Consider the following 12020-nt stretch of genomic DNA (forward strand, 5'->3'; position numbering starts at 1 on the left):
AGATTAAAATAGACTGTGCCGTGACCCGAACTTTCTATAAGGCACACTGACACAAATAGCGAGCTTGGGCCTAGAAAGTGAGTCATTATTGAGAACACAAAAATTATCTTTAAATATTTGAAGACCTGGTATGTGAAAGAAGCTTAAGTTTATTTTGCTTGACGGGCAAAGGGGAATTAGAAAAAATAGAAGCTTCCCCTGAATTTTTACCCAATTATTTATTTATTTATTTCTTATTTACTTTTTTGAGATAGAGTCTCAGTCTGTCTCCCAGGCTTGAGTGTAGTGGTGCGATCTTGGCTCACTGTGACCTCTGCCTCCTGAGTAGCTGGGACTATAGGCACGTGCCACCATGCCTGGGTAATTTTTTGTATTTTTAGTAGAGACAGGGTTTCAACGCATTAGCCAGGATGGTCTCGATCTCCTGACCTCGTGATCCACCTGCCTCAGCCTCCCAAAGTGCTGGGATTACAGGCGTGAGCCACCACACCTGGCTTATTATTATTTTTAATTCTAAATATGTCCTCATGCCATGGTTCACACCTGTAATCCCAGCACTTTGGGAGGCCAACGCAGCAAGATCACTTGAGACCAGGAATTCGAGACCTGCCTGGGCAACATAGTGAGACCTCCTCTCTACTAAAACTAAAACTAAAACTACAAAAAAAAAAAAAAAATTTCAGCTGGGCATGGTGCTGTGTGCCTGTAGTCCTAGCTACTTGAGAGGCTGAGGTGGGAGGAGCACTTGAGCCTGGAACACTGAGGTTGCTGTGGGCATGATGGTGCCACTGCTGGCCTACCTGGGTGCCAGACCAAAACTGTGTATCAAAAAGAAAAGAAAAAGTAAAACATGTTCAAAATTGAAATAGTCTTCCCCAAGAGGCAATGGTTTGCCCATCACTGCAAATATTTAAAGGACAGAGAAGGATTGTTATTGAGCTTTAGGCATAAAGTAGGTGTTCAGACTCAATTCCTCCAAAATGGATAGTTTATAATTCTACTGTGTGAAAATTTCTGCTATTTTCCCTCAGTTTTCTGCATAAAATGTAATATTATAGGTGACTTAAGCATGGAAATATTTAATAATTATGTAAATTATTGTCAGGAAAAAACACTTGTTTAAATATTCTTAAAAAATGAATATGATCTAAATAAATTGTTTTTAAATACACGGATTCTTACTTTCTAAATAACTCATGGAATTCTAAATTAGTATAAATGGTGGCTAGACTTTAGAATTTTTCACTCAACGTGAGATTTTAATTAATACATATTGAAGATAAATGATCTTTCTTCACCAGGTTTGTGACAAATCACAAACCAAGAAAAGCTAAAAACACTGAATTAGGTTATTTAGAATGTTTCTAAGTGTGTTTCAAGCAAGATTAGAGCTTTCATTTATCAGAAGAGTTATTTAAAAATATATAATTCAAACAATAATCCAAGCTCTAATACATCAATTTATTAATTGAGCAGAACAAGATTACCTATTAAAACTGTAACAGAAAAAATAGATTAAATGTCAAACTGTAACATCTCATTTCTTATTATTTTATTGCATTGGATAATTACATTTATAAAATATCTAACTTAATAAGTTATTTTATCACTAATCAATAACAATATTACCAAAATATACATTTCTTGATAAAGCTAAAACCAATATTGGCTCTCTCTGCTATGTTTTTATGTATTGCTGTGTCCTCCAAGCAGTAATAACTCAACAACTCAACAAACAAGAGATTCAGAAGATAAAATCCAAACCATGACATTCACAAAGAAAGTTACTTATACACTTATTTGAGCTTTTCCTAGCTTCAAGCCAAAGTGAAATGATAGATTTGATTCCCAGTGAGTTTTTACTGGGTAACAAAGCTTGTACATTTCTTATAATATTTTAATCAAACCACATGACTTTATCACTTCATAATTTTGCTAGGGCATTCTCAGAATAGTACTCTGTTGTGAGAATATCCGAACCTGTGTTTTTTTATGCTGTTCATTTGAAACCACCGTTAAGAAATCTACTAATATTTTATCTATACTGCACTCATACTTCATATTCTTTGATCGAAATGTTTTCATTAGAGGCAGAACTTCTTCTTCCTAATGGAAACAATCATGAACTATGCCACTAATCAAATGTAATAGTCTTGACTTAATGATTTATTTTGCAATTATGATGACAAATGTAATATTTCACAGTTACCTTTAACCTTTACCTCAGTCTTCAAAACCTTTCATCACCTGACATGGTTCTGAAATGTGGAAACTTATTTGTATTCATAAAGATATGAATTCAAAGGGCATGCAAAATATGGCTTTGATAAACACTAGTTAGCTGCTGGGGGAAAAGAAGGATACTTTCATCTCGAGAAATATTGTACCTTGTCAGTTACATTAATATTAATGAGCTTAAAAAAAGTGCACTAACCTGGAATTGTAAATAATTATGTACTTTTCCATCAATATAAGGTAGCTACAGTAAAACCGTGTTAGCATTACAGAAAGGCAAATATTGTTTAAAAATATAATGTTAGAACAAATGCTTTATAAGCCTTTTCCTTTGAGAAAAATCTTTATTATAAAATTTAATTCCTATTATACAAATGCTAACTATGCAAAAGAAAAGATCACCTACTATAAGATCATCTACATATACAAGAAAAGATGGCCGGGAGCGGTGGCTCAAGCCTGTAATCCCAGCACTTTGGGAGGCCGAGACAGGTGGATCACGAGGTCAGGAGATTGAGACCATCCTGGCTAACACTGTGAAACCCCGTCTCTACTAAAAAATACAAAAAACTAGCCGGGTGTGGTAGCGGGCGCCTGTAGTTGCAGCTACTCGGGAGGCTGAGGCAGGAGAATGGCATAAACCCGGGAGGTGGAGTTTGCAGTGAGCTGAGATCCGGCCACTGCACTCCAGCCTGGGCAACAGAGCGACACTCTGTCTCAAAAACCAAAAAAAAAGAAAAGAAAAGATTACCCCCATAAGACTATAGAAACACCTCTCAAACACATTTACTGCTGACAGCTGTTTAAAATAAATGCTTTAATAATAGTTTTCTCTATTGCCTTCCTTCATATATAAATATTAAATTTTTATTCCACCAAATTATTTTTCTTTTTAAATTTCTTTCTGCATTTTTGACATTTAAAACAGTTATAATACAGAAATAAAATTCATAAAGTATTCTAATTATGTCCTTATATAATTCAGTTTTTACATCATCAGGCATTTATTTTCAGTTACAAAAAGAAATATTAGATGAATAAAATATGAGCATGGAGTATGCACAAACTAATGGTTGCTTAAAATTTTCCAATTAAGTTTCAATATATGCTGACATTTTGAAGTCACTTAGAACCACATAGCTTTCAAGGTAGCCAATGAGTTGAGACCACAGCAATAATATAATGGGATTGACAGATAATGCAAATAAAGACGTAAGACTGGATTGCAAAATTGGTAAAATCCACTGATATAAATTTTATTTTTGTGGGTTCTTAAAAATAGGAATGCTTCAATAAGACAGAAGGATCAACAGAAAAAAAAATTTCACTAACAGATGTAATTGTATTTCATGCTATAAGCACATTTTTTTGTGATAGGTAATTATACCACTTTATCTTCTCTGATAAAATTTATGTGAATTTTGAAAATAAATCTTTGCATACAAATATTCCTAACAGCTTATTAACTATATGTTGAAAATAAAAAATATCTTAAGAATACCTAGAAATTTGAATTCCGGAAAACAAGGTGTTAATAATCTATCAATTACCTTTCTTGGATGCTTCAAAACTATCATAAAGGTTTATCTTCTGGGTATCATAGGTAAGGGTAGTATTGGGTAGCAATGTTCTGTTTCTGTTAATTGTATTCACAGCAAATCTGAATGCAAGTTCCTCAGCTCCCATTGGGCCAGATTCCACATATTCAAAAATACCACCTGGCAAAAAGAAAGAGAATAATCATCATTTTATAAGAATAAACATAATTTTTATAAGATAAAGAAAATATCAGAAGTTTTCTGTACTTTTATAGATGTGCATGTGCATTTGTGTGTGTGTGTATGAGAGAGACAGAGAAAGAGAGGCAGAGAGAAAGAGAGAGACTTAAGTACATGGAGTTTGTGCTTACTTTATGAACTTTGGGATATTCTCTTTCAGCCACAGCCATATTGTTAAAATTGCCTTAGTATTGCTGCCAAAATTTAACATGATTCTGACTTTTTTTCTTTAGTTATTACTTATTTTAGGGCCTAGGTATAGAGAGGTCTTGACTTAAGTACTGAAATTTATCCCCCCCAAATTTGTAAACAGTCCTACAATAATCAGTCCTCTTCATTGATATATACTATAAAATTAAGCATAGGAAAAAAATGTGTTAAATGTTGTCTCCATTCAGAAATCAAAATTCTCTTGCACAACTTTTTTTTTTTTTTCTTTTTTGAGACAGAGTCTCTCAGTTGCCCAGGCTGGAGTGCAGAGGCGCATTCACAGCTCACTGCAGCCTTGACCTCCTTGGGTTCCGGTGATCCTCTCACCTCAGCCTCCCAAGTAGTCAAGACTACAGGCATGTGCCATCATGTCCAGCTAATTTTTTTTATTTTTTGTATCCATAGTGAGGGTTTCACTACGTTGCGCAGGCTAGTCTCAGACTCCTGGGCTCAAGCGGTCTGCCTGCCTTGGCCTCCCAAATTGTTGGGATTTACAGGAGTCAGCCGCTATGCCCAGTGGCACAATTTTTATGGCATTTATTGTGTTAAAAGCCCAAATTATTTGCAAATTTCAGCATCTTACTTGTGAGAAAAGAGAGTTAGCATTTTGCTAGTTGTTTTATTCTAAGTCCCTTTTAAGAAGACACTTGACATTTATGAAGGATGCCTCTTCAAAACAACGCAACTCCTTTAATCAATGAATAAAACTGTAGTATATAATTTTGGCCATAAAATATAGAGTATAATTTTAAAATATGTCCCTTCCATTTGTGAAATTCCACCAGCTGTGTCTCATTCCAGTTACCTCACTCTTGTCACAGGCTTCCTTCTCTCTAATATCACTGCTCTCTCATTAGCTGATAGTGACCAAACTGAGGCTTTTGTCTCCATAAGAATCATTGTTGGTTTGGAGAATGAAATAAAAGGTGGAGCACCTGATTCCTAAACCCTCCAACCTCTGTCCTTAGGAAACTAGTACTTTAAAAATGCAGAACATTTATCTTTATTCCTTTCAAGTTTCACACCATGTACTCAGTACAGTCATTCATAAATGAGACTTTCTTGAATAAGCCTATTTATTCCACATCTAGCAATTCATGCCTCATCAAAGATATTTTGACAGATGAGTGTCAGGTGACTATACTATTAGCAAACTACCTATTATAAATTAGTAAGAAGTTGTAATGTTGTAACAATCCCTCAAACTATGAAGAGTTAGGACTCAGAATAGACTAGAGGGGTGAGGCAAATTTATATTCAGGAAGAAGAGAAAAAATTATTATTTGATACCATATTCATTTGAAATATTTCTCTTATTCTGGATTTTAACCAATTTGATGATGTAGTTACTAAAACAATCATTGAGTGCTTGTGAAATAGCACTCAATATATCTGAAGTCTTTAGTGACTTATGTTAAGCAAAAGGATAATAATTATATGTGTCTCATGAGTACAAAGAACCAACCTAGATTCCTTCTGTGTATGTGGAGAAGAACAGTAGTATTCTTCTTTACTCTTTACTTTTATATATAACATTTATTTGGAGCTAGACTGGGGTTACATTCTGGCTTTGCCAATGCCTTCTGTGTAATTTTGGGCAGTTGCTTAAAACCTCAGTCTGAGCTGCCTCATCTCTTAAAAAAAGAATGACAAGGAGGCTACTGCATAGAATTGTAATAAAGAATCAACGTTAGCACATACAAAACAGAGTGGCTGTCACAGAGTAAGCACTCAACATGTGTTTGAGGTCACAACGAACCTTCAAAGCCATCCAAAATAGCATTATTTTACAGGAATTACCCCTTTGGTCAAAGATCACATAGCTATCAAGTGATAGAGCCACCAGTAGAATCTACTCATGCCTGGCTTCAAAACCCTTGCCAGTTCCACTACAAACTAGTAGTTTTCTGCAAAATTTCAGTCAGGTAAAATACACAAAACTTCCTAAAATGTGAGGTAAGATGACTTAATAAGATATAACTAAAAATGTAAGATCTTACATATGAAATAAAAATAATTGACTAATTGAAAGATACTTGGAAAGTTAAGTAGGAATAAAGAGGCAATTATAGAAATGCAAGCCTTAAGTGGTTTCTTATTGGCAAATAAAATAAAAACTGAATCTTCTTTTTTTTCAGTTCAAAATGGTAGTTTCTATGTGATAACAGTATGCAATAAAGATATATTTTATAATATTGGATTAATATTTTACTCAATTATAATATTGAATCAACATTTGATGATAGTGAATTAAAATGTTCTTATTATCAATCTTTAAAATAAATAATACAAATTCCACTTTTTTTTTTTTTTTTTTTTGATGAGATGGAGTCTCGCTCTGTCACCCAGGCTGGAGTGCAGCAGCACAATCTAGGCTCACTGTAACCTCCACCTCCTGGGTTCAAGCAATTCTCCAGCTTCGACCTCCCAAGTAGCTGGGATTATAGGCACCTGCCACCATGCCCAGCTAATTTTTGTGTTTTTAGTAGGGATGGGGTTTCACCATACTGGTCAGGCTAGTCTCGAACTCCTGACCTCAAGTGATCCACCCACCTCAGCCTCCCAAAGTGCTGGGATTACAGGTGTGAGCCACCGCGCCCGGCCTCAAATTCCACTTTAAATTTACATATTTATCACCAGTTTGAATGTTTAAAGAAATTTTTTTATTTCCTTAGGGTAACCTATGTTCTACTTTAAATTAAAAAATAATTTAATTTTATTAATCCGAACCCAAAGTTTAAAATTTTGTATATAATAAACAAAAACATCCAGATAATGCAACCTTTTAAGACAAAATATAACAACCCAACAATGTTAAATCAAGAAAAGAGAGAAATCCTGAATAGGATTAAAAAATAATTAAATTTTATTAATCCAAAACCAAAGTTTAAAATTTTGTATATAATAAACAAAAACATCCAGATAATGCAACCTTTTAAGACAAAATATAACCACCCAACAATGTTAACTCAAGAAAAGAGAGAAATCCTGAATAGCGTATTACCCCTGATATGTGGAAGGAGGTGAAAAAAAATCTAGTAGAGAATTGATTTCCAAATAAGTTGGATTGGTGTTACAAACTGTTAAGGAGAAAGAACTTTTTAAATTCTATTTAAAACTTTGGAAAGTCTTACTATCATCCAACTTAGTATAATCATATAGTATAAATGCAATTGATAATTATTTTTATTTAAAAATAATTTTTTAAAATACAAAATAATGAGACTTTATTAAGATAAAAATCACAAATGAACAGCAAACGTTATATATAAGAGAAGGGAGTTCCATTAAAGTCAGGAAAAAGATAAAATGTCTACAATATTCACTTTTCTTTAATATTTATTTTCATTTCATAACATATAGAGATACAAATTTGTTTTGCCAAATATGTTTGACTATAACAATGAAAATACCAAAATTGAAAGAAGTTATCACCAAGAAGCCTCCACTAAAACAAATACTAACTAAACCAAGTTCTATAGGCAGATTATTGATCACAGAGGAAGCCACTACATTGCTTAAACATGTGAAGTATAAGAGAAAATACAAACACATGGGTGAATATCAATAAATTTGGACTACAAAAAGAAAGAATAGGAATGACTAATGAAGTTCATATTTAGAATTAAAGTGCATGGCAAGTATAATTTAAAAAAAGCAAAAAATGCACAAATAGAATTACAGTATTTTAATGTTTTAGCAGTATTTAGAGAAAGGTAATATAATAACTGTTTGAACATAGTAATTCAAGAATGCATTTTGAATTCTAGGACAAAGACTAAACAACAAAATAGTATCTGATAAAAATTAATAGAGAAAAATAGATAAGTAGAATAAAACACAGCATCCATAAACAGTTTTCCATCTATATAGAAAACAATATTAAAGTGATAATGCTGTAGTTCCACATATCCACATATCACAAAGTGATAAAGTAGTAATGATAATAAAAAGAGATTGTATTTTCAATAAATGTTTTTGGATCAAGTAGATAATTATATAAAAGTTATTTCAATCATTCATTGAAATGTGACATTAAAATAATAAAGTTGAGGCCGGGCGCGGTGGCTCAAGCCTGTAATCCCAGCACTTTGGGAGGCCGAGACGGGAGGATCACGAGGTCAGGAGATCGAGACCATCCTGGCTAACACGGTGAAACCCCGTCTTTACTAAAAATACAAAAAATTAGCCGGGCGAGGTGGCGGGCACCTGTAGTCCCAGCTACTTGGGAGGCTGGGGCAGGAGAATGGCGGGATCCCGGGAGGCGGAGCTTGTAGTGAGCCGAGATCGCGCCACTGCACTCCAGCCTGGGCGACAGAGCTAGACTCCGTCTCAAAAAAAATAAAAATAAAAATAATAATAATAATAATAATAAAGTTGTTACAAAAAGCTTAGCTAAGAAAAGATTTTCTAAAAGAAAACAAAAAGTGATGCTCATAAAGGTAAAAATGTGACATATTAGACACTCTTAAAATTAAGAACTTCCTCATCAAAGACACACTCAACATACACACTCAACACAGACACACACATATGTGTGTATGTGTGCCATAAACAAATGAGGACAAACACACACACACACACACACATATATATATATATATGATATGTTCTTTATATCCTTTAAGTAGAATTAGTGGATTCACACATATATACACACATTTAGTGGATAGATTCACTTATGTGTGTGTGAGAGAGAGAGAGAGAGACAGAGAGGGTGAGAAAGACTCCTCTCTTAAAAATCTACAAAAAAACAAAATGGCAGTCAAACCAATAGAAATATGAGTAGAAAATTTGAACAAGCATTCCCCAAAACATAAATTGAAATGGACAATGTACATATTAAAAAAAAGTGATCAATTTCATGGTATTCTGGAGAATGAAAACTTAGACCACAACTCAAAACAATTGTATATACACCAGCATGGCTAAAATGAAAAAGACAAATTGGCTCAATCTACATTGAAAGTTGAGTGTCTGAATCTTCTACCACTGAAAATACACAAACTCTGTGACAGAAATTTCACTCTGGGATAGCTGATAAACAGAAATCCGTACATATGTTCATCAAAACACATCTGCAAGGATATTCATAACAGCATGAAAGACCTGCATCAATAAAGACCTACATGCAACAATATGAGATGAATCTCACAAAAAAATGATTCAGTGAAAGAAGCCAGACACAAAAGAATACTGCTGTATGATTTCATTTTTCACAAAGTTCAGAAAATGATAGTGGTGGGAATAGTGGTAAGAAGAGAGCATGATGTGCTTTTGAGATGCTGGTGATGATCTGTTTTTTAATCTGAGTGCTTGGATACATATTACTAGAACTTTACTCGTATCATGGGTGCGCTTTACACAGATCACTCTTTAATAAAATTTTACTTTAAAAAACAATTGTGTAAAAGTGCTAAGGCCATTCTAAGTTTGATAACACAAGCAGTAAAAATATTACTAAATGTAGCTTCAATATTTGAAAAACAACTATGCATCAAACGTAACTAAAGAAAGACAAATATGAAAACATATGAAAGTATATTAATTAAATATAATACATTAAAGAGAACATTAATATATTCAATAAATAAAAGAACTAGCTACTAAAAACATAACTCCAGTAGAAAAATTGACAAAGAGCATAAGTAGATAATATTCATAGATAACAAATGCAAATAACCACTAAATGTAAGAAAATGCTCAAAAATAGGAAAAGGGAAAGGTTAATTAAAACAAGGAGATAGAATCTTTATGAATCAAATGTGTTGAAGTGTAAGAAAAAGCGCAGTTGAACAGAAAAATAAATCGACACAAACTTTATTAAAATCCTTTTTCAAATCTATGAAGCTTTAAAAATATCACATACTTGAATGCACTAATTCTACTTATAGGATATAACCTTAAGGAAAATGTCACTGATTTAGCTGCAAGGATGTTCCCTTCTTTATTTATAAGAACACAATAATTCGAAATTTCCTAAGTATACAATGGTAAAAGACTTTTTACAGAAGCTATGGTAGATATAATAAAATACTATATATTTAGTTATGTTTAAATTATTCTATAGAAGGTATTTGATGACAAAATGCTTTACAAGTAGTTATAATATGCCCTTATGCATAACAATGTATTAACCTTGGTTCATTTTAGATGATAGGCATTTGATTAATTTTGATTTTCTGATTTTTTGCTTATTTGTATAATTTAAACAGCTAACAATGGACATATGTCAATCTTGTTATTTAAAAAATGAATAAAATATTATTCAAAATGAAGCTAGAAATAGTAAAGAGTAGCAGAAAAACAGGACAGTAAAAGGAGAAAACAAAATTTCAGGGTGTTTGTGCCTTTGCTTCATTTATAATGAGAAAGACTTAACATATTTATATGCAGAGGGAAAGAACCAATAGGAAGAGAAAGCTAAAAGGTAGAAAAGAGAAGGCATTAGTGATGGAATCAGGTGTCTCAGGAGCAAGAGAGGATCAAATCCAAAGCGTGGCAAACAGGCTAAGCCCAGGGGAGGAGGACACCTTATTCACTCCAGCAAGAAGCAATTATCTGTAATCTGCAGATGTGGAGATGGGCAGGAAATCAAGGGCATATATATTTTATGTATTTTCTTTATAAAGTGAAATATAAGGCTCTATATATTTGATTCTCCGAGGAAGAAATCAGCTGTTTTTTATAATTTTAAAAGAACACCTTTGATTTTAAAATTGCTATTACAAAATTGAATGGCAAATCATTTTTTCTACCTGTTCATGAACCTGCAAAAGGATAACTGTTTGCATGATTTTAAACAAGACATTTTTCTTTCCTATGACTTGAAAAAATAATATCCATTTTGCACTGGGAATCTTCTATAAAACTGTTTGTTCCTAGAATTATTCCTTTTATTATGAAGTGTCAGGATTGTATATGTAGCATTTCATAAGTATGTGATCCATGAAGAGAGAATTGCTCTCCTAAGAGTTCATAAATCATGTTTGATGGATAAAATACATCTCAGAATAACAAAGGACACTTAAGACCTATATGATCTTAAAGAAGCATCTCAGTAATCAATAATTATGTGCTCTCTCTAGACTTACACCAAAATTCACCCAGTTTCACATTTTCAAGAATCTAGAGACTCCTATGTAGCTGTCATCTAATTCCTTATACTCTATACAACACAAGCAAAATGTACTGCTTTCTCATAGTTAGCTTGAACTTTTTAGGTTCCAAAAATCATCTAAGATAATCATTCTCACAGCTTTATCATTGTTTTATTTCTTAATTCAGGAAGGGCCATCATATCTCACATAACCTCTGTATCAAACCATAAAATGCCCGCAATTCTTTTTCCAAGGTTATATTAAAAGCTAACAGTTCCAACACTATAAAAGGCTTGTTAAAAGAAAAAATAAAAAAATAAAGGAGAGGAGAATACCTTTCTTTTCCATGGGCGTAATTGCCCTCTTTTGTTTTGTAGATATAGGAAACCAAATGTCAAGGGATCCCTAGTTTACACAGAACACTCAGTGCTGAAACTTCGCAGCACAGTCTCTGACTCACAAAAGAACATCACAACTCAAGACTTGAAATAAAAGATTTATTAGTCAACTGCTAAAGCCTAGTCAATGCCTTTCTGTTTTAAATCAATTTTAACTACTACTGAGGAGTGTATGACTCATAAACCCATGACGGATGTACCAACCAACATCACATCTAACCTCTGAGACTTTTCAAATAAGTCCTACTTTAAAGTGAGTACAATCTGTGTTTTATAGACTTTAATTTAATAAAGAAATT

General features: G+C 33.1%; 1 protein-coding gene across 3 annotated transcripts in view; it reads right to left on the reverse strand.

The window, feature by feature from the left end:
- The window catches only part of GRIK2 (glutamate ionotropic receptor kainate type subunit 2), a 694446-nt gene that overhangs the window by 465834 nt on the left and 216592 nt on the right, over positions 1 to 12020 (reverse strand). For all 3 annotated transcript variants that reach the window (XM_026454391.1, XM_026454392.1, XM_026454393.1), the window contains exon 2: positions 3786 to 3953. In XM_026454391.1, coding sequence (XP_026310176.1) covers positions 3786 to 3953 — 168 coding nt within the window. The remainder of the gene's footprint in view (positions 1 to 3785; positions 3954 to 12020) is intronic.

Source organism: Piliocolobus tephrosceles, chromosome 5, assembly GCF_002776525.5.
Source record: "Piliocolobus tephrosceles isolate RC106 chromosome 5, ASM277652v3, whole genome shotgun sequence".
Classification (NCBI taxonomy): Eukaryota; Metazoa; Chordata; class Mammalia; order Primates; family Cercopithecidae; genus Piliocolobus; species Piliocolobus tephrosceles.